The sequence below is a fragment of the Eulemur rufifrons genome, chromosome 4 (genome assembly GCF_041146395.1).
Source record: "Eulemur rufifrons isolate Redbay chromosome 4, OSU_ERuf_1, whole genome shotgun sequence".
Classification (NCBI taxonomy): domain Eukaryota; kingdom Metazoa; phylum Chordata; class Mammalia; order Primates; family Lemuridae; genus Eulemur; species Eulemur rufifrons.
Genome location: NC_090986.1, coordinates 74,202,778 through 74,226,178, shown reverse-complemented (window position 1 = coordinate 74,226,178; position 23,401 = coordinate 74,202,778). Strand labels below are relative to the sequence as shown.

The window sequence follows — 23,401 nt, the reverse complement described above, 5'->3', positions numbered from 1 at the left end:
CTTTTTTTCTTTTACTCCTCTTAAATGTTGTTTGGTAATTGGTATCTGTAAAAAAGAGTGAAAAAATAAAATGATAAGTACTTTTTTTCATGTCTCTATGAGGTTGTTTTAAGAAATGTTCTTCTAATTGAATGACAGTCACATCTTTGAAAGGTTGGTCTAATAATAGCATTAGAAACTTGAGGCTGACAAAGAGCAAATTTTTAGTGGGGTCTAGACTCCAATTTAGATATATTAATAGAAGGAGGAGGACTGAACCCTTATTCCTCCAAACACAGATGGATATGCTTCATGGGCACACTATTGTCTTTTAATTGTTTTAATTCCTTCTAGTAAAATGTAAACCGAATGCCACATAGCCACCTTGGTCAACTCTAAAAAGGCATGCTAAACGCTAAACGTGTAGGATGCTGGGGTATTGTGTGGCATCTTTGCCAGTGTTTAGCTCACCAGAATCACTTTAAGTGTTCGTTTCAGTAATTTGGACATTTTTCCCCTTCCTGTGAAATGTTTCAGTTCATCATTCAATTCTCCTTCCACGCTGTTTTGTAATTCCAACCTATAGTGCTAAGGAAAACCTTCAATTACCATGAGTAAATCAAGAATAGAAAATTACTTGGGTTTTGTGCTCTTCACAGCTGTGTTAGTGAAGAAATAGATTTTCACTGACTCTCCTAGAATTCCTCTGTCAGAGATAATGCCCAGTGAAAGATCAATTAGTCACACTTTTATTTTGTTTTTAAGTAACTTGCATTTTCCTTCTCAATCTCTTCATTAGCCTAAACCTGTTTTCTTTTGAAGGTGAAGCACTTAAAGTTCTCCAATATAGGCTTCTTGGTTTTATAAATTAAGCTTTTAAGAAGTCAGTTTAGGCTGTGTCTTTTTAAATAATATGACGATAGATTTGAATCCAATCACTTTTCTTTACGAGTTATGTCAACAGATGTTCAGTGTTTCATTTTCTTTAAGGGTGTGTGGTTTCTTGCTGACTCTTGGCTTCAAATAAGGATTCTCTGCTGTTGGTTTTGTCCGTAAGAATCTAAGCTGTTTAAAGCTGTTTGTACATGTGGCCAAGAGCCCCTAGTTTCCAAAGCAACATTCTATCACTCACCCTGTGTTATCTTTGCTCCTGCATTTCTTCAGTCTCAGGAACACAACGCCGTCCCGTCAGCTCCGTGGGGTAGCACGTGTATTTGGTATGCATGGGCTGTTTATGACGAGCTGTGTGGGTCGGGCTCATGTTCCTGGAGTGCTCTGAGCAGCTTTACTAATCTGTCAGCATAGTATGTTCTCGTGGATAAATATAGACATACGGGCACTCTGCGAGTTGTAGGTCACTGTCTTACTGTGCAGCTAAAAATTGTCCCATCGGTATGAACAGTCTGCCTGGACGAAAGGCCTGTTTTAGTTTGTCTTCTACTGTAGGTCTTTAGCACCTGACTAAAAATACACCTTGGACCAAAAATATAAAAGAGCCCTACCTTGTGGCTGAGACACTTATGGTGGCAGTGAGCAACGGGACCATGGAGCCCATCATTATGTTTTTTTGCTTTGGAACATAGTCAGTGTAGCGGTTCCAGACTGTTAGTTTGGGTTTCTTTTCAGGCTCATGGAGATTACAACTGCTTGTTGGAGACGATCCTGTGTGATCAGCTTCATAAAAGGACTTGGTAGGTATGAAAGGCTGTTAATGTGTGTGGCATGGCTAATTGGTTATTAAATGCCGAGTGTGGGAGGATTCTCCCGAAGGTTTCAATGGATGGGGTGGAGGGACATGCAGGGATTTGCTTATAATGCTACTACTGTTCAAAGACAGGAGTAATGTCCTTTAGGACTTAGACTTGGGATTGTTGTATTTCAGAGGCAAGATGTAGTCCTTTTTGTATATGAGTCTATGGAACAAGCAGCCGTGATGTAATGGAATTTTTCTGTGCACTCAACTTTCACTAAAAGATTTGATATGACTGTGCTGTAAAATTACTGATCCGTAAAAACAGCTAGTATGTATTTGGAAAATAGTTAATACTGTCATATTTAACGTTACATCAGAGGTAGGATTTATGCTTGATTTCTTCTAAATATTAATGTAAATGCCCTTACTTGTTTTGTTTTAAACATTGCAATAGGCCCAAAGCAATTTTCCCTTTGGTTTTGTTTTAGCTTTCTCCAACATTTAAAAAATGAAATGTTTCTCTTTTTTGTTTGTTAACTAAAAAACAGGACACCACGTGTTAACCAACATGGGGTCCAAATTGCATGCCACTGCTTTTCCTTTATCAGAGTAACAGTGTGGTTACATTAGTTCTAGCATAACACTTTAAGCAACATTGTACAACAGTTCCAAAAAATTAATGAGAGGAAACATTCATGACACAGAGTTAACTACATGCATCTTGGATATTGACTATTTAATTTTTTATTTAGTGAAAGTAGGAAAAGTTAATTTGTAAGTGGTAAAGACATACAACATCTTGCTCAAATAGAGGAGAAACATTTTGTTTATCAACGATCTGGGAGATTGAATTACTTGTTAATTATGCCACTGTACTATCTCTAACGAAACTATTAGAAATTTACATATGGTAGCATTCTGTTTCTCGGAATAAAATTTCTACTAGTTATCATTTTACACCTTACATTTGTGGTTTTATAGAGTGTGTGTTAGGGAACATTTTTACTCTCAGGAGATTTATTTTTTTTAATGTATAACAAGCATACAAGTTAAATGATAAAACTTATGGTTTGGGGTAAATATTTAAATAAATACTGCATCATGATAGCACTCATGTTAAATGCTTAATAATTCTATTGTGTGGTATCCCTCAGAGATGTTACTGACCCTTGCTGTTTTTCGGCTGAACAGACCACTCCTGTGGTCTGGTAACCATTTTGACCACTTTTTCATTCATTACCTTTCTTGCAAATAATATATAAACTTTACTTTCATAAGGGATCAGTAACAACTAATCGTTTCTGCGAATTGGTAAATTTAAACTTTTAGTGGACATGTATCAAGTGAAGTTTACATGGTCATTTTACATTTGCATAACTAGGAATTTAGTAAAACCTAAAATCTTTTTTATTAAATAAGCTGATATCTAAATAAATAAGCCCATATCAACCAGGAATTTAATAAACATTTTGATGTTGATAAAATCAAACACTAACCAGACCATAAAACATTTCAGTTACTCAGTTAATTCATTGAGCATCTATTGTATACACTGCACTGGGAGCATTTTGCTTGCTATAGATGTTAGAAATGTGTATTGTGTTATATATGTTTTATATATTATATAATGCAAATTTATAACATCTGTATTACACATGTAAATTATTATATGTATGTATGTGTATATATTTTATGATAGAACGCATATTGTAATGTAGATTGTACCTGCGTATAGGCATATAATTTTATAGTGTCATGCATATTATATTAACAAAGACATATGTAAGATTAGACTCCCCACATCATAGAATCCCCAAGGGGAACCTGGAGAGGAATAGCTATAACTTTGGTTTATGACCTTTATTTGTCAAAATACGGCAGCTGCTAGCACTGCCCATGTGGCAGGTGTCCGCACATCCAGTCTGCACAGTCTTCAGTGTCCCTGTATGTTGGGTCCTTGTGTCATGCACGCACCAACTCAGCTGCAGCAACACCGCCACTGGTGTTCTTCTCTTGCCCTTGATGTTTGACTTAACTACGGTTCTAATAAAACCACGAAGCAGGTTTTCATTTCTGGCAGGCCTCAGTCTAATGCCCAGATAATAGTCTGTGAATGACTGCTGGCCCCTCAGCCTCCAGAGCCTTTTGACCGTGACCCATAGTGAGAAACACACTTGACACCGTGACCCAGAACACACCCACATACATATCTGTAGACGCAGACGGAGACGGAAAGCAAAGGCTTTGTGAGACAGTGCTTACCCTCACTGTGCAGGATGCCATCACGCTGCTATTTCCTCTGCTCTTGTTTTCTATTTCATCAAAGTAAGACTGGTCAGCACCCACTAAACTGGTTTCATAATCCAGTAATGGTTCACGACTTGCACTTTGTCAAACTCTGCTTTAAAGATTCCATTAACCAGGCATTCTCAACATACCATTAGTCATGTTCTCAAATGAAATGACACGCTGTCATCCTTTTTGTAATATTCTACTTCTTGGTGTATTGGTGCTTTATCTGTCAGAGAGTATTGAGTCCTCTACCAGCTCTCGCAGTAGCCCTGATATGACTCTTGGGTTGAATGTAGGGTCTCTAAGCCAGAGACAATGCATGACCTTGTACATTGTAATGCTTCCTTACTCCTTAAAGCAGTGAGTATTTGTTGAGTACTGGGTACTAAGCCTAGCACTGTGCTACAGGTGAGAATAAAGAAAATTCCTTGCCCTTGTGGCAGTTAAGTGTAAGGGGGGAGACAGAAAACACATAGATAATATGTCATAATATGTCAAGAGGCAGCCAGAACTCAGGATGACAAGAAGGATGCTACAGACTGTTAGAGCGAGTACCAAGGCGTGGCTGCCCAAAACAGTCTTTCATAAAACGGGAAGGAAGTGAGCCAGTGAACCACCATGACATTTCTTCTTTTCTCCACTTATGTAATTCCTACAACCCTGCTGCTCCAGCTCGCCTCCACTGTGAAGCCTTCTCTGACTGTATCTATCATCGGTCATTTCTGTGTCTCAGCTTCAGTGTCACCAGCCCAGAGAGTCCTGCCCCACTCCCCCACGGTCACAGATATGTCTTCCTTGTTTCTCTCTTGCAGCAGAGAAATAGCATTTCCTATTTTGCAATTATATTTCTGTTTATTATATAATGTGTTTATTATATAATGTCTGTCTCCCCTGCATACTCCCTCAGCAATAGCACGATGCCTGGGGTAGAGTGGGGCCTTCAGTAAATACTCGATGAGTGAATTAATGAACAAATTTATGAATGACTCCTCTCCTAAATTCATGTGCTCCTCCATTGGCCATTCAGCCTGGCTATCCAAGCTTTTGCTGTTCAGTCTAGTGGCATCTTATGGCTGCATATATTAAATTTTTAAAAGTATTTCACATTATCTTTTTAAACCAATCTTTGTATTCTCCACAGAACTTTGCAGAGTGCCTTACACATACTAGGCCCTCAAGGAAAATTCATTATTAAATGAATTGATGAACTGTTCGCGCACATAGTCTTTTGAGATAAAAATATTTCTGAAAGGGCCCAAATCATACTTCAACATAGGTATGGTAAAGGCTGCCTATGTAAGTGACACCCCAGTGATCCTTCCTGTGTGCTGTGCGTGTAAATACTCCAGGATCGCGGCACTCAGCCAACACTGGTTATGCAGAAGGGTGCAGCCCTTAAAACCCATGCACACGCTCTTAAATACTCGAACCTATGCAATCAAACCCGGATTACAAATGGTGTTCCATTTTTATGTAGTTTTAATAATTTATTTTTTTTAAAAATGAGTTTCTAAGATAGCATTCCTACATTATTACCATCATAAGATGTAGGAAACTTTTTATAATGAGCCTTGTCTTTTGAAAAAATTGTTTTATTATGAAATGTTTCAAACAAACACAAAAGGAGAAAGAAAAGAAAAATATATAACATACTGCCATAACTGAGATTCTATAGTTATCAAGATATAATCATGTTTGATTTATGTATACCTTTTTCCTCTTTGTGAAAGTATTTTGAATCTAATATAGAGATCATTTTATTGAACCCCATATGATTAGTATGCATTCTAAGAAATATGGATATTTTCTTACCTACTCATAATGCTATTATCATACCTAACAAAATTGATCCTAATTTTTTTATATCATCTAGTATCCCAGTCCATATTCAAATTTCTTTCATTATCATAAAAATGTCTTTTAACAATTGGTTTGCTTAAGTCAAGATTCAAATAAGGTCCACGTATTACATTTGTTATTATGTCACCTAAGTCTCCTTTAATGATACTACCCATTTTTAGCTCTTCCGTAGAATTGTAGAAATAGTTGCGGTTTTTTTACAGAATGATCCTAATTCTGTACTATCCTTTTTGCTTCCTTATGGTGACATTGGATTTATTCCTGTGTCCCCATTGTCTCTAGTGAATGCATAGCAGTGCTAATGTTCTGAAAGCCTGATGACAATGGACACAGGACAGCATACGGTTCCCTCCCTGCCGTACTCCAAAGTCATTTCTGCTTTGTTACTGTGAGACTGAAGGCCACTCCGGCACTCCCAGGTGCACATAGCCAACAATTTTCAGTGTGTCATACAAGAACTCAGACCAATATCCTGCCACTGGTAGGGAATTTTGAGAAAGCTTCTAGAGACAATATTCTAAAAACACTTCTTCAGCACCTTAATCATCATAACAGTTCACCAGGAAACAGAGCTTTCAGGTTTTCTTTTGGGGCAAGGGTGATGTGATAGAGTTTCACATCCATTTGTATAAAATGTAGGATCTTCCTTTCTGTTCTGACAGGCACCATCTCACTTCCCACCCTCATTCGTCCTCTCGTGGTAGGTGCAGTCATTTTTTAATTTGTGGTGTCCTTCCAAACAGCCCCTTTTAAAATCCCATCCTACACAGCAATTCAGATCAACACTCTTCTTAGAAACCCTCTGGCTCCCAGTTGCCCTCTGAATAAATTCCACACTCATTGGCTTGCCACTCAAGATCTTAATTCTAATAATAAGAATTAGAAATCTACATTTTATAGGACTTAAGAATTTATTAAGTTTTTTATGTACATTCTTATTTAATTATTTTGTCCACACAAATACTGTATTATAGAATTGGATCAGTCCAGGGCAACAAATATTAACTAAGTGCAATGATTTAATGAATTGTGCCAGGCACTGTGCTAAGTGCTGAGAATAAAGACAAGACACAGTCCTGTCCCTGAGGATTCCACAGTTCCTTAGTGAAGACAAAGTTTGAACACATATGCTGAGATAGGGGTGTGCAGTGGGGAGGTGAGAGAGGAGGGAATGAGGAGAGACACTTAACAGATGGCCCCGTGCACTTCCCATGCTGTTCCGTCTGCCCAAGTTGCCCCTTTTTCATCTCTACCTGTTAGGATCCTACATGCCCTTCCTTTAAGACCTGAGTCAAATGCCACCTCTTCCACTGCCTATTCCATGGTCCAGAACAGAGACTACGCCTAGCACAGGGTTTGTAAAGTCAGACTCTCAGCGCATATTTCTTTTTTAAATGTTAACACAAGTCTTGCATTTACAGGGATGAGTAAAGACAGGCTTCCTCATTGCCCACTTGCAGTTTGGGGAGTTTCCAGTCTAGAAATTTAAATGGAACCAGAGAAGGAGTGGAGGTATAAGTGGAAAGTTCGGGGGTATTTATTTGTAAAGCTTTCCTCTGTAGAGAGGATAGATGATGGACTCTCACTAAATCATACAAGTTGAAGGGAAAGTGATTGTTAATTATTAAGTGTTTGAATTGTGGAACTTTTGAAGGCATCGTGTTTTCATGCATTTTCAGTGAGTATTTTTATACAGTTGTAGAACACTGGAGCTAGAAAGGACAATCTGGCCTGGCTTCTTTAAGAATAACGGGTAAGGACATTGAAGCCCACAGAGCCACACTAGAACTCCAACCTTTGACCTCCACCCAGTTCAGTGCTCTTTCTACTATATTTTGCCCACAGAGTGTTAAATTTGTTGGAATTAATGAAGTGTATCAGTTTTTCTATAGGGCAGCAGTCTCCAACCTTTTTGGCACCAGGGACCAGTTTCATGAAAGACAATTTTTCCATGGATGGGGGTAGGTAGGGAGGGATGGTTTTGGGATGATTCAAGCACATTACATTTATTGTGCACTTTATTTCTATTATTATTACATTGTAATATATAATGAAATAATTATACAACTCACCATAATGCAGAATCAGTGGGAGCCCTGAGCTTGTTGTCTTGTAACTAAACGGTCCCATCCTGGGGTGACGGGAGACGGTGACACCCAAAGTCTGTTGCTTATGTCCAGTCTACTCCGTAATCTCATTTTGGTGGCTGTCACTGCAGAAAACCCAGCTTCACAAAGATAGGATGTTGGAAATGGAAGGAGGCTTTTCAGTGCTTTTGTGGCAATCTCAGGATATTCTGCCTTGACTTTAATCCAGAATGTATGGAGATTTGAAGTTGTCTCAAACATACTTCTAAGGTCACCGTCATTTGCAGTCTCAAGCAGTTGATCCTCTTCTAGCACAGAGTCGATTCACCTGGCTTATTCACAACTGGGTCGAGGATCCATTCCTTCCCAGTTGGGGGTCTTTAGTGGTTGGGAAGTAATGCTCGAACTCTTCTGAAAGCTGAGATAGGTGATCATGCGCCAGCTGGGAGAAGGAAGGCCCTGGGTCAGTCTCTTTCAAAATCTCTGCTAACGTTTGAAACATGTCAGAAACCCCAATGTTCACTCGTCACCCCCATAATTCCAGTTTGGCTTTGAATGCAGCCATTTTATCTGCCGACTTGAACTCAGTTGTTGTTCTCCCCTGAAGTGACAGATTGAGTTTGTTGAGCAGGTTGAATATGTCACACAGGTAAGCAAGTTTTGCAACCCATTCTGTGTCACTGAAATGTGCTGCCAGTGGTGACTGTTTTTCTAAAAGAAATCTCTGGATCGGCTCTCATAACTCAAAAACTCTGGCCAGTGATCTACCCTTAGAAAGCCATCTCACTTCTGTGTGTAAGAGAAGACCCATGTGCTCCGCGTCCATCTCCTCACAGAGCTGCGCAAACAGATGTGAGTTAAGGACTTTAATGTGGTTGATAATTTTAATCACATCCTGCAAAACTTTGTTTAGTTCAGGTGATATTTTTCAGCTAGCCAGCATTTCTCTATGGATGACACGGTGTGTAGACTCACATTCAGAAGCAACTTCCTTGACCCCAGAAGTGACACCAGAAAGCCGTCCAGTCATGGCAGCTGCTCTGTCCGTGCATATACTGACACAAAATGATCAATTCAATTTCCCTGATACATAATTATTCAAAGACTTGAATAGCTCTGCAGCTGTGGTGTTGGTTGGCAACAAAACTGCACATAACCACGTAACCTCATGCACATCCTCCTGAAAAATATATCACACAAACAAGCATCGTTGCATTGTTGTCAACATTGGTAGACTCGTCAACCTGGATTGCGTACCACAGTGACTCATTAATCCTAACAGTCGTGCCTCAATATCGTCTGCTATTTCATCAATTCATCTAGTTATGGTGCTAGCCAGAAGAGGAACACGTGCCACCTTTTGAACTTCTGCCTCTCCTAAAAGTTCACAGCCACTGTCCTTAGCAGCAGGCAGGATCAACTCTTCACCAATAGTAAAGGGCTTCTTAGCTTTGGCAATGCAGTTAGCCGCTAAGCATGATGCTCTCAGTGCAGACACATTTGATGAAGTGGTGGCCTTCAATCATTGCTTCTGTTCTTCGTGTTCACATTTTTTTCTTTTGAAAAACTCCAAAGGCTTGTCTTTTAACGCAGGGTGCTTGGTCTCCATGTGGCAAAGGAGTTTTGAAGGTTTCATGCCCTCGTTGGATAGCTGGTCACCACATTATACAAAGTAGGCTTGGAGAATGTGAATCACCTGTTGCAATAAACTGTAATTTAAGTAGGACTCTTGGTATTTTCTTTCAAATGCAGCTTTCATTTTGTTGGCAGTCTTGGAGTCTTCTCCTGTCTCATCGTTGGGTCTTTCCCCCTTTCCAAAGAAGCTCTCCAGCGATATTTGTTTTTTACTCATTTTTGCTAGGGTTAGCTTGTGGGCTTACTGAAACGGTGGCTGAGACAAGTGCACAGTGCAGGAAAGAGGTGGACGGAAGTAGTAAATAAAATAATGGGTGGGCTATGCATGGACTAAAATAAGTGTCAGATTCTGACTTAAATCCTGCCACCAGATGCAGCTATACAATTGAAGTACATCAACTCACTTGCCACTGTAAAGCCTGCCACCAGGTGCAGCTAAATTGTCACTTGCCACTCACTGATAGGGTTTTGATATAAGTCTGCAAGCATTTGATTTATTATGGTCCCTGTGCAGTAAAACCTTTCTGCTAATGATCAAATGTATTTGCAGCTGCTCCCCAGCACCAGCATCACTGCCCGAGCTCCACCTCAGATCATCAGGCATTAGATTCTCATAGGGAGCACGCAACCCAGATCCCTCGCATGTGCAGTGTACAGTAGGGTTCATGCTCCTATGAGAATCTAATGCTGCTGATCTGACAGGAGGCGGAGCTCAGTTGGTGATGTGAGTGATGGGGAGCAGCTGTAAATACAAATGAAGCTTTGCTTGCCCACTGCTCACCTCCTGCTGTGAAGCCTGGTTCCTAACAGGCCACAGACTGGTACCAGTCCAGGCCCAGGGGTTGGAGACCCCACCCCAGCCCTGACACTGAATGGGGTGGGTGTGGGGGTCCAGCTTGCCAGGTGAATCTGATGTGCTAAAGATTCTGAGCACCAGTGATTCACATCGTAAGTCAGCCAGTCAAGTCTCTTTTAAAGTTGACATTAAAAAATTCAAGGCATTGTCCAAATGATCACAATGTGAATTCGCTGAGTTCAAATTAATGTGATTTTGCTGTATAAAATGAGGAAGTAGGGGAAGAAAATAGAAAGGAGAAGAAAATGTGACAAGAAGGAAGGAAGGAGGGCCAGGGAGGGGCACATGAATGAGAGCTGTTTGTCAGTTCTCCTGGGGAGAAAAAGGGAGTTGAAATTCAGGATTATCCTGCCTCTGGCAGGTTATTCAATCTCCTTTTGGTGAGAAAGGACCTTGAAATGTCAATGTAACCTCATCTTCCTTTGCTCACAGATCTTGGCAGACATTCTTTCAGGCTCTGATGACAGTACCTACTTTGAAAATCAGGGAAAAGTCCATGTAATCACATCTTAGCAGATGACAGACATTTATAAAGGAAATCACTGAGGTGTTACTGTCATTTCTCTCAGATAAAATACTGAAAGGGAGAGGAAAAGAGAAAGGAGAACAGGGCAGACACTTGATGCAAACTCTCTCTTGATTGAATTGCTTCGCTGTCTCCAAAGTATTCAGTCTTGGGGAGAACAAAGACAAAAACGGTTTTGAGAGGACACAGATCAGGTAAACAGAGAACTGTGCCTTCAAGTCCACTTGTTCCTTGTCGGAATTATAGGCAGTAAAAGGTTATAGCATCAGTGCATCTAGAAAAGGATGGTCTCTGGACCTTTCCAAGGTACATCATTAATCAGATTTCACGTATTTTTATGGTTCTTTGGTGCTCAATTCCTTTTCTTACTCCCAGGCTGTCCTGCAGCCCCTTGAATGGCTAAAAGGTGCGTTTTAGTTCAAGAGGGCAGACAACCTGGAGGTAGGGGCCACCACGGCCTGAGGATCTGTCAGCCTTTCTAGAAAATATCCGACTAATCTGTAGGAAGCCTCATTCTCCAAATCACAACATTTATATTTTATTTCATCATTCCTTAAAACCCTACAACTAACTTATGTCAAAGCCAAACCTATGGGTAGAGGGGACTTATTTTCAGTCAGTCTCCATCTAGGCAGCTGATTTGTTTTGAAAGACAGAGTGAGAATCTCATGTGATACCGCTACATCAGAGAATGATGAATGTATAAAAAAATGAGAATCTAAAGAATGGAAAAACACATGCCACACGTACCACTATTAAATTGGAACTAACCGATGAGCACACATGTGCACAGAAGGAAGTAAAACTCAGTGGAAATCAAGCAGGGGGGAGGAGGAAGGAAGGGATGGGTGAAAACCTACATAACGGGTACAATGAACACTATATGGGTGATGGGCACACTTATAACCCTGCCTCAAGCATAACAAAATTAATACATGTAACCAAAAACATGTGTACCCCCATAATATTTTAAAATAAAAAAAAATAAAGAAAGCCATAGAAAAAAAGAAAATCTCAGTTTATGCGTATTCTATCTAGATCTTCATGTGTAGTTTAAGGGTATAAATTTAGATATTTATAATTTAAGAGTAACATGAACTACTTATTTAATATAAAGAATATTCTTCAGCTTCCACATGAAAAAAAGAAAATGTAGTATAGACATACAATGGAATATAATTCAACCTTAAAGAAGAAGAAAACTTTGCAGTATACAACAACATAGGACATTATGCTAAGCGAAATAAACCAGTCACAGAAGGACAATATTGCATGATTTCACTTATATGAGATATATAAAATAAGCAGATTCATAGAATTCAAGAGCAAAATGTCGTTGCCAGTGACCGGGGGGAGAGGGAAATGGGGAGTTGCTAATCAACAGGCATAAAGTTTCAGTCAAGCAAGATGAATAAGCTCTAGAGATCTGCTGTACAATATTGTGCCTGCTGTACAATATAGTCAACAATAATGTATTGTACACTGAAAAATTTGTTAACAGAGTAGATCTCATGTTAAGTGTTCTTACCACAATAAGATAAAAATTGTTTTAAATGCATAAAAAATAAGACAGGGTGATATGGGAGGCTCACAAGATATGTTGTCAAACAGACACATGTTCAGATCCTGAGTTGACCACACTGTGACCGTGGACAAGTCACTTAACGTCTCTGAACCTGCATAGTCTTGTCTGTAAAGGGAAGATTCTTTGGCCTTCTAGGGTTATTTTAAGGATTAAACATACTAATTATTCTAGAGATGTCTTGTGAACATCCCTGAAAATTGAAGGCACATAATGTGAGAACTGTAGGAGAACTAAATAATGTAAAAGAAAGAAGGATGTGTGTAATCCATAAAAATGGAAGGAATATTTCATGTTATCTCTGATAATATTTTATGGAAATTAAGCAGAAATCAATTAAGCATGGCTTTGGATATTTTTTTTTTCTAAGACAAAATTGTTTGGGGGTATATTTTTTACCTGATACTCTTTTCTTGACATACTTTAAGATATATAAAATTATTTAAGAATCATCCATCACTTCGTTAAGCAATCATTTTCTGTTGCTCAAACTAATTGTTTCTCTTACCCCAACATTTTCCATTTCTTAATCGTCTTCTTCAGAGGAAAATAATTCTTCCTATGCTGTTTGGAGGGCTTTTGTTTTTCCTTTTTAATCCTAATTTACTTTGCACAACTTCCAGAGATTCTGGTCATTTTGAGTATTTGCAGTACCTTTGTACATGCCATTTCTTAAGCACCCTCATAAATGCATTAGTGGACAGTTTATTATTGTTCTATACACAGTGTGACACATTCTCATGGAAGATGCGTCATCCTTGGTTTGTTATGTTTTATGAAATGTTCCTGTAATGCCAGTAAACTAAGAAAGTCTTACGGGAAAAGAAGGATTTAGGGGGAAAATCGTGGTCCTGAAGAAAGATTCCAGCTCTTGATAACTAACAGGGTTTGCCTTCAGAACCTGAAAAATGAATGAGGTATTGAGAACTGGCAAAAAGAATAATTTATATTCAACTATGAACAAAGAAATCTCATACATTTACTTCTGTGTTGAAAGGTAAGATTACATAGATCTCTCTAAAGTAAAGTTGCTTAATCGGACCCCGCTTCTAGGAAGAGTGTCTACTTTGAATGGTTGGTTACCATATATAATCGCAGGGACACTTTAGGAAAAAAGGAAACCATTTTTTATTTCAAATGTAGGGGTCAGATTTCAGTAGTGGGAGCATCAGAAAAAGCGTTGAGTGTTTTGAAAAACTGGCTGTGTGCTTGTCTGTCGTTGCAAGCTGGTGAAAAAGCAGACAAAATCTCTCTTTCCCAAGGAACAGTGTACTTTGTGGAAGAAGGTAGGGAAGCCGTGTGCCCGTTGGGCATTTTGATTTATGCCCTTCATAGGTTGGTGAAAATTCCCATCTCCACCTAAACTGACACGCAGATATGTATGGTCAGTCCAAAGGACAGATCAGAAAGCAGATCCTGACCAAGCCACATGTGTCTGGATTCTCTTAGACACCAAGAATACACGCAGCTTTCCTTCCTCCCTGAAGCAGCTCCAAACTGTAGCATCTGAACGGCTTTGGGCAGAATACAGAAGAGCAGGTTAATAACAACCACTTATTCTGTTTAATTTTTCCTTTTTCTTTTTGAACTTAATTGTGCTCTAACGTTGTGTGTGTGTGTGTGTGTGTGTGTGTGTGCATGCACACGTGCATACATGCACACATGTGCGCATAAAAACTGCTGATTATGTTATTCTGCCTCAGTACAACGGAAGCTCCATCAGGGCAGGAACTATGGGCTCTGTTTGCCTCTATCTTCCCAGTGCTTAGAACAGTGCCTGAAATCTATGCACTTATTAAATGAATAATGGTTGAAATGAATGAATGAATGAACAATAGCTGCTAATGAGAGATGGTATTCTCTGAAAAATCTGGTCAAGAAAACCAGTTGCTTTCTTGCAACATCTACTGCCACTGTTAGCCTCTGGGGCTCTCATATAAGGAAACTCACTCTCTTTCTCTCTAGTATCATAATAAAAATGTAGCTGAACTATGAACTGTGGAGGTGTTTGTATTGGTGCTACAGTTAGGAGGTTAGTCATTCCTGGAAATGTTGGTAACTTAGGGAAAGTGTACTGAAGACCTAAGCCAGATAAGAGCAGCCAGCCTAAACATTAAGTTATTAGTCAATGAAATTGGCGGGGAGGGGAATAGAATCATGTTCAAAAGATCATCACTTTGGTCAGAGATAGATCTAATGAAGAGAAAATGAATGGGCTCCAAGTGTAAAGCAGGCTTCTCATAGTTTAAGGAATGGATCTTGGTTGATATAAAAAATAGACACTTGGTAAAAGAGGGAAAACATCTCCTGAAACTGTCCAGCAAAACCAATTAGGAATAGAATTTGGAATAAGAATAATCACAGAACATCTACAAAACCCATGTAACACAAAAGAAGGCAATGGAGAAAAATTAGGCCATATTTAATCCAAGATTAAAATGTCAATGAGAAAATATAAAGAGAAGACAAATTTCAAAAGGATTCAATAATTAGAAACCTGATTAATATGTGAAAATAACAGTCTTCCTCTCCACCCTCCTCGGCCCCCACCCCAGGAGCACTGGTTTGAATGACTTTTTAGAGCAACTGAGCTATTATGTGAAGAGAGAAAGACAGGAGGAAGAATGAAAGGAGAATTAGGGCAGATGGAGTTGGAGCTTAAAAATTCATCACGTGGATGCCACTGAACTGTACACTTAAAAATGGCTAAGCTGGTAAACTTTATGTGTACTTTTCCACAATTAAACATAAATAAAAAATATTGCTTTTAAAAAAATTATCATATGCAAGAAATTTAAATGGGAAAAAAATTTGAATACAACATGTTAAAATTTGTTGCTTCAAGACAAATATTTGGATGGCAAAGATGAGATAAAGATGACCTGTTAGGACTCTTATCAAGGGACATCTGTATTTCCAAAGATCTGGTGTTGAGAGAAAGCTGATCCTGGGGGGAGCTGGGTGGCACTGGAAGACAGAGCCCAGTGGAAGGCAGGGCCCTGGCCCCACCAGGTGGAAGGGAGGTCGTTGACCTGGCCCCTGAAGGGCGGGTGGATTTGCTTGAGAGGCTGAGTAAAAAGCAAGGAGAACACCCCAGGTGGAGAGGAATAGATTCAAACAGTCCCTGCCTGCATTTGCAAAACTGGCAAAGGGGGGGCCTCAGTGTGGCTGTTACTGCATCCAAGTTTTGTTTCGTTTTGTTTTTTCAATCAAAAATAAATTTCAGTTAAAAATTAGACCTATGAAGACATAGATTTAATTCTTCAGAGCTAAATTCTTAGAGGCAGTGAGTTTCTCCCTTTTATACACCAAAAGGTTTTTTAGTTTTCTTGTTTTGACATGGAAACCTCTTAGAAATTTATATCACTCTTTTTCCTACCTCATTTTTACCTTTCTGTGGGATTCAAGTTCATCATCATGCACATCAATGGCGACCGCATGCTGGATGGAGCAATCAAAGCCCCCAAGCCTGTGAGACAGTTGGATTCAGGCAACTGCATTTTTAAGTTCTAGCGTCTTTCTAAATTATGCCGCCTTTTCTCCTTCTTTTGCTACTAGCGTTTCTACCCACAGAAGTTACACCCTTCCTTTATAAGTTTCTGTTTCCAGACTATTGTGAACATAGAATCTGAACACATAATCTTAATTAGGTATAGATTTAAGACAAGCAAGTGCTGAGGGAGGGTCTGATGATTTTGTGTCTAATGACAATTAATGTTCTAATGTTTAGACTAGTGTGGACTTTATGACTCAATTTGGACCACCAGGGAACATGAATTTCCTGGTCTCGACTATATTGTCACCAAATAACTGAGGTACTGAAGAGTGCCATGTCATGATGTTTCCTTTTGAAACTTATCCTGACAAATGGCTAGGATTTGTTATAAATTAATTACGGTAGGATGAAGAGGTCCACGTGGGAGTGGACCCAGTTCAAGGACACTTACCCCATTAGCTTTCATGCATCTCCATCTGCCCAGGCTGGTCTGCGTTTGAAACTCAGAATGATGGGCGACAACCCCTTGAATCATTTGCTCCTCTTGCACAGGGCTCGGCTGGGCTGGGATAGCTCCAGCTCACTAAGGCTATTCACACAGACTTTTGTGCTCACAAAGAATTCTGGCTTTGAAGTGCGGGTAAATAATATTTCTTACAATAGCAGTGAAGTGGCATGTTAGCCTTTTAAATGGAAGGTTTGCCCGAGAGGTATTCGGGTATCTGGATTTTAGCTATCTGGTTCAAAATGCATCTTTGGAGGAGGACTGTTGGAGGTCACTCTTATGAAAGGGCTCTCACTGTAGTTACGACTACTTTTAGGCCCCAAAGTCATGCAATTATGGATCTTGTCTTGCAATTACTGTACGTATTACATCAACCCAATTATTGCTGTCATCTAGAAATGAATTAAATCCTGTGGAAAACCAAAGGTAATAAAAAGTTGTACTCCAAATAGACATTTTAGGTTTATAGTCCAGTCTCCAGTTCTGTGGCATGATGCCCTTGGTACATTAGGAAGATATCTTGAAATATGATGTCCCTCTCTAAGTCGGAGTTTGGGAGGCGTCCTATTTCTGCAGGGTGGCTGCACTGACAGAGTGGGAGGTAACGCAGAGGAGTGGTCAGGACTTTATTTCCATCACTTGATTTTGAATGTGCCCCTTTAGAATAAATAGTACCTTTTAGTAAGCTGCTTGTAGTATCTTTTAATAAAAGACTCTTCCATTGCAACTATGGCTCCCTGTTCTCTAAAAACTCTGACATACTGATTCTCCTCACATAGCTCCCACCCCATGAATCACTTTAAGACCTTCATAAATCAAGTCGGATGCCATTTTTAGTTAGTAACTTAAGGAGATTGATTAAGTGTTATCTGTGCAATGAATTCTGTATTACATCTGGGAGGCTACAGTCTTATTAGGGAACTTTTAGGGGATCTGGCTAGAAGCGTGTGTGGTTCAATAGCAGGGCCAACCCTAAGCAAAACCTAGTCTCCAAATGATAATTACTTTACTTGGCAGCTCTCTGTTGTGTCTTTCTTAGGTAATTTAGGATGCACAGGACAAAGCAAAACACCAAACAATTTGGGTTAAATGTTTAACTCTTGTTATGCAAACTAATCAGTGAAGATTGGCCTAGCAGAGGTAGGCGTTATAAGGCCAAGAGACCAGAAGTGGCACCAAAGAAAGAGCAGGAATAGATGAGCAAAGAAGAGTGGAAAGGAGCCACAGAAGAGAAAGAAGGAAGAACAAGTGAGCGTAGTGTGCTATCAGGCAGTTGGAGCATCTAGAGGACTTGGGCGCAGGGTGGAGGAAGACTGCTGAAGGCCCATGTGCCGAGGCTTGATAATAGTGATCTAGAGGTGTTGACAATTTCAAGCAGAAAAGCGTTATGATTAAAGCCATGCAAGAAAAAGATTAGTTTGGTATGTAAAGCAGATGAAATAAAGTCTGCAAGGAGGCTGCTACAATAATTTAGCCATAGATTTCCAAGGGCCTGGACTAGGACGTGGCTGATGGGAACAGAGAGGAAACAAGATAATATGCAACACATTTCATTTCATTTGTATGACTTGAGAGGCCATATTCTTACACTTTAGTGGTGGTTGAGATCTGGAAAGACCTGTCAGATGTAAGGGACCTGTTGGCTATCTGTCAGTTTCAGTGATTTACAGAGGAAGGGGTAGGAAGATGAGAGCAAATCATTAACATAACGTTGGAGACATGTTTGTAGTTCAATAAAGTAAACAAAATGTTGGTATGGCTTCCTCAGAATTTGGCGTGGGATAGAAGGTAAGAGAAGCCTTACATTTATTTGTAGTTATAAGAACGTTCAGCTTTCATGGAGAACTTTGTTCCCCTTTTATTATCAAAGACACCGCCATTCCTTTGATATCCAAACCAGTACCCAAACTGAAAACCCACTTTTTTCTTGACTCTTTCCCTTAATCTCTGTATCCAATCACCCAAAACTGTATACTTCCATTTGACTATATACCTCCCATATACTTCCTATTCTTAGCATTCCTGATGCCTCTATTCTAGGCCCACTTGATCTTACATTTCTTTCATTGGATATTAATAACTGACCGTCTTATAAATACCTAGGTGCAGGGGGGTGGTGCACGCTAGAATTTAACATGTCAAGTATCATAAAAAGTAAAAAAACACAAAACTTCATTTATGAATTAAAAAAAAATTTCCAGTAACTATGTAATTAACACAGTTGTCTGATTGTTGCATTCTGAATGGAGGCCATTCCCTGGGAGCCCCAATAGCTGTCTCCATTCAAGATCTAGTCCAAATAAAAATCTACATATTTTATAAAGGAGGAGGAGGGGCATCCCAGCTTGAACCAAAGGGCCAGTGAGAGTGAAAAGTTAAACCCACACCTTGGGGGGCATAAACTGGGCACTGCCTGAGACTTTTATCTTTCAAGAGATACATTGCTCTCTGGAGCAAGAGCCAGCTGGGCTTCTGAAAATTCATTCTTAGAGACTTCTAGAAGGATGACCCCAGAGTCTTTTTCATCATTAGAATGAAACACAGAAGACAGAGAGCTCCTGGCCATTAAGAAAACCTGGACAAGGAATTGCTTTTTTCCCCATGTACATTTTCTACCCATTTTCTAAATGGGACTACCATTTCCCTAGAATGTAAGAAAGAAGCCAAAAACATCTTAAATATTGTAAGATTTATCAGCTGTATTATGAGCTTGCTTTAGGTAAATATAAATTATGTAAAGCAATGTGGTGACCAAAAGAATTTTGAAATGATCAAATATGGCATCCCATCAACAGATTGTAATCAAAATAATTAAATTCTGACATTATTTCTAAAGAATAAGGCCAGGTTATATTAAGTGTAACATCCTTGATACGATTCATATCCTGATATTTGTGGTTTAACACAGCCCATGTGAATACGTCTGACATTATTTTCAGCCAGTAAGAATGTCCATTCTGTTTTTCAGCGTCTCCAGTTGGCAACGGTTATATCAAGCCTCCAGTTCCACCGGCTTCTGGCACGCACAGGGAGAAAGGTCCACCAACCATGTTACCCATCAACGTGGACCCAGACAGCAAACCAGGAGAATATGTCCTCAAGAGTTTATTTGTCAACTTCACCACTCAGGCTGAGCGCAAGATTCGCATCATTATGGCAGAACCCCTGGTGAGTCCGTGCCTTGAAACTTACCTCTTTTTAAATTCACCTGTTGGCTGAATATACTAGTCTTTACTGTTTAACCAAGAATAGATTGCTTTCCCCCTAATTTATAAAGGCTTTTTAAAAAAAAAAATCACAGGTAATTTTTAAAGGATAATAAATAGGTTTCCTGATTTAAGGAAAAAAATTTGAGTGTTGGAGACTTTAAAGCTATCTTCAGCACATATAACTCAGTAGCGCTTCAGTGCTGCATTTAGGACTAATAAGCATAATTTAACAAGAAGAGGTATTAATCATAGAAAATTGTGTTCAGATTCTCTGTTATATACATATATGTAATATATACATAAAATATATGTACACTTTAGGCAAAATCTTTTATCTGGTTTTTAAAGTAAATGAGGAAAAAAAATTGTTCAAGTGGCTTGTCTAGACTTCCAGTTTGAGAACATATGGTCTGGGGACTATATTGTTAGGGGAAGCATGTTGGTGAGTTGTTTAGAAACACCAGTTCGATTTCTGAAAATTGGAAGACAGGAAATTTTTGACTCACTTACCTTTATGTCTCTCATTAGATAGATGATGCCTTTGGACGTCAGTGTCTTTCTTTGCAGATGCTTCTACTTGAACGTAAGGCAGGCCTGTGTCCGCCTTATGTTAATTGCTCTAGCAGGGCTCTAAAGAGTGCTGAATCTCTAAAAGACAGTCAGGAAGGAAGACAGTGCAATTGGTAGATTCAGATTGCTTGTTTTCTGACCTTGGTAGAGGGCATACACAATAAGAGAAAAGGAAAGGAATTCAGAGTGACGCAGCTGTTTCTATGAAGCACGGCTTTGTACCTTCAGTGAGGTTACTGGGGCAATAAGAAGATAATCAGAGATTTGCTTTGCAGAATCATAACTTAAAATGATTAAGTGCAATATCACTGAGCCCACAAATCTCTGAAAATCTGTAACGGATGATGTACAACATCATAACTTAAAATATGAGAATAGAAATTCAAGAATGTCTAAACGTATTTACCTGAAAGTTACAAACTTTGCACTTTAAAGTTTTTATTAGATCAATTTTATGCATTCTATTAATAAAATTCTTTTCATATATTGAATTTCTGCAGTTATGGAAAATGTTTCTTGTTTCTACTGTTTAAATCATTCAGATTTATTCTTAGTACTACACCTTTTTCCCATTCATTCATGTTTTTGTGTTTATCCTACTCTTACTATTAACAATAGCTGATATTTATGGTGTACTCACCATGTGTCAGGCACTGTGCTTAACTTATTATGTCCTGTAATCTTCACAATGACCTTCGGTAGGTAATATTGATATCACGTTTACAGATGGGGAAAGTTGGTACAGAGAGGGTTAAATAATTGCCCAAGATCACACAATGTTGATTTAAACTCAAGCTGGGTGTCTTCAGAGCCCACCTCTGCACACCCCTACACTTCACTGCTGGTCTTTGCATTGCCTTCTTATGTAAAGAGACCATCACAGATACCATTGCTGACTTCTTAAACGGATGCAAGGCTCCCCTGTAACTTGATTCAGCCAAGCCAAGCATCCAAATTCCCATTGCCCAGAACAGGGCTGATCCTTAGAACCTTCTGTCTCCTTGAGAGGTACTGAGGCAGCTGGGCCTCCCTACCCTGGTGGAGGGAGTCCTCAGCTCAAGGACATAAGGGAATTTAAGAACACAGTGGTAAGGCACAAGGAAGATTCATTTCACTCCCGTAGCACAAGAAAAGTGCACGAATGGCCAGTGAAGGCTCTCCGAAATTGTGTATCCTAGTGAATTTTCCTGAGGAACTGGGAAGTTGTACAAAAGTTGAAAGAGATGCTTAGAAGGCTAGGTCCTGACACCTTTTTGTTTTCAAAATAAGAGTTTACTGTTATTTAAGAATTTATGAAGTCAAATAATTTGGGTTTAACTTTTGTCATCTTTACTCAGCTTGGAATTTGTTTGCGTGGAGTTTATTTTTCTTCTTGGAGTAAGCATTAGGTCTGAAAAACTCACATACACCACAGCATTCTTTTAATTAGAGGTAGCCATTTTTGTTCCATTCTATGACACAACTAAAATGTCCTCGAACAAGAAAAATTGAAAGGAAAAAGCGTCAGTTCTCATCATCAGCAAATCTTCCTTGTGTGCCCAGAGCGAAGCATTCCACTGGGTGCTGATAGCCAAGTAGACACACTTGATGTTTTTAGCTGAAGAGATATATCCAATCAATTTTTAGTATAGTTATTTTTTCTAAAAGAGACTTTCATTCCCCTTGTATTTTTTGGCAGAGATGTAAGCTTCTGTGCCATATCCTTTTCTTGTCTGCAGAAAAATGCTTAGTAATTTTCTATCCTTACATTTGCTTACTTATGGGACAGTCAATGTGACTGGATTCTGTGGTTTGTCACCTGATTCTAAGCGTGTAAATGTGCATTTGGCATTTTGTCCTGTAGCCATAGGAAGACGTATTATTTCTGAGGCATGTAGAGTACATTTAAGGTGAATTCTAATAAATGTCCCCTACTATTTCTCTTGCTGAGTTGGCTTCTTTTGGAAAGACATTGAATCCTTTAAAATGCTGAACTTATGTGGGTTTATCAAATCACAAAATTGTATTCTATTAGCCTTAATGTAACTAAAGTGTGGAGGTGGCAATGGTAATTTTCAAAAATGTGGATGTATAAATTCACTCTTTGGGGAACTACGAAGGAATCTGTATTTTGGGGGTTTATTTTTAAAAGGTTGACTCTTTCGGAAGTCCATGACAATTAGACAAATTGTGTGCAATAAGTTATGTACAACATTAAATTAAAATTTAAGGTTTTATTTATGTCTTTCCAATATCCAAATAGCTGATTTTAAGGGGAAAAAAGGACATGAAATAAAAATATTCTACCAAAATCAAATTTTAGATTTTTTTCTTGGTAAACATATTAAACTTGTTGCTCTTTGCACCCAAAAGATACTCAGGTCATGTACACAAATATTTATGGATACATCAATTTTATTCTATTTTTATTGCTTCATGAGGATGATTAATAGCAGTTGGTCTTGTCTAGTCTCATTACTTTACCTTTCCCAAGGAAAGTGTTCTAAAAGAGCTAAATGGGGTCATCTACGTCTTTTTTAGATTTTTATTTCAAAACATATAAAGAGTACGTGCAGAAAATAATATAGTGGATACAATTCCTTCTTGCATCTTACTCCTTTCCCTTTCCTTTAAATTTTCTTTTTCCCAAAGTACATCTTTTTTAATTCTTTAAGAAAGAGCCAGTGGGTGGTGAATCACTCAGTCTTGTTCATCCCAATGTCTTTATTTCTACCTCATTCATCAGTGATGGTTCAGCTGGGAACAGAATTCTAGGTTGACATTCATTCTCCCTCTGAACGTTTGAAGCTTCATTTCACAGTGTTGCCTCTATCATTGCTATTGAAAAGTCTGCAGTTGACTTTTTGTTTCTTTGTGGATTATTTACTTTTTTCCTAGTTTGCTTTTATGGTTTTTTTCTTTGTCTTTGATGTTCAGCAATTTCACTATACCGTGTTTGGATATGGATTTATTTTTATTTTCCTGTTTGAGACTCTTGTACTTCTTGATTTGAAGGTTTATATCTTTCATCAATTCTGGAAAATTCCTAACTATTAAATATATGAATATTGCTGCTTTTCCACTTTTCCTTTTCTCTTTTTTTGGGCACCCCTAGAGATGTATATTGCACCT

At 38.8% G+C, this 23,401-nt stretch overlaps 1 protein-coding gene across 3 annotated transcripts in view; it reads left to right on the top strand.

The window, feature by feature from the left end:
- The window catches only part of FRY (FRY microtubule binding protein), a 398,737-nt gene that overhangs the window by 192,080 nt on the left and 183,256 nt on the right, over positions 1-23,401 (top strand). For all 3 annotated transcript variants that reach the window (XM_069467740.1, XM_069467739.1, XM_069467737.1), the window contains one exon: positions 19,480-19,679. In XM_069467740.1, the coding sequence (XP_069323841.1) occupies positions 19,560-19,679 (120 nt within the window). In that variant the 5' untranslated portion in view covers positions 19,480-19,559. The remainder of the gene's footprint in view (positions 1-19,479; positions 19,680-23,401) is intronic.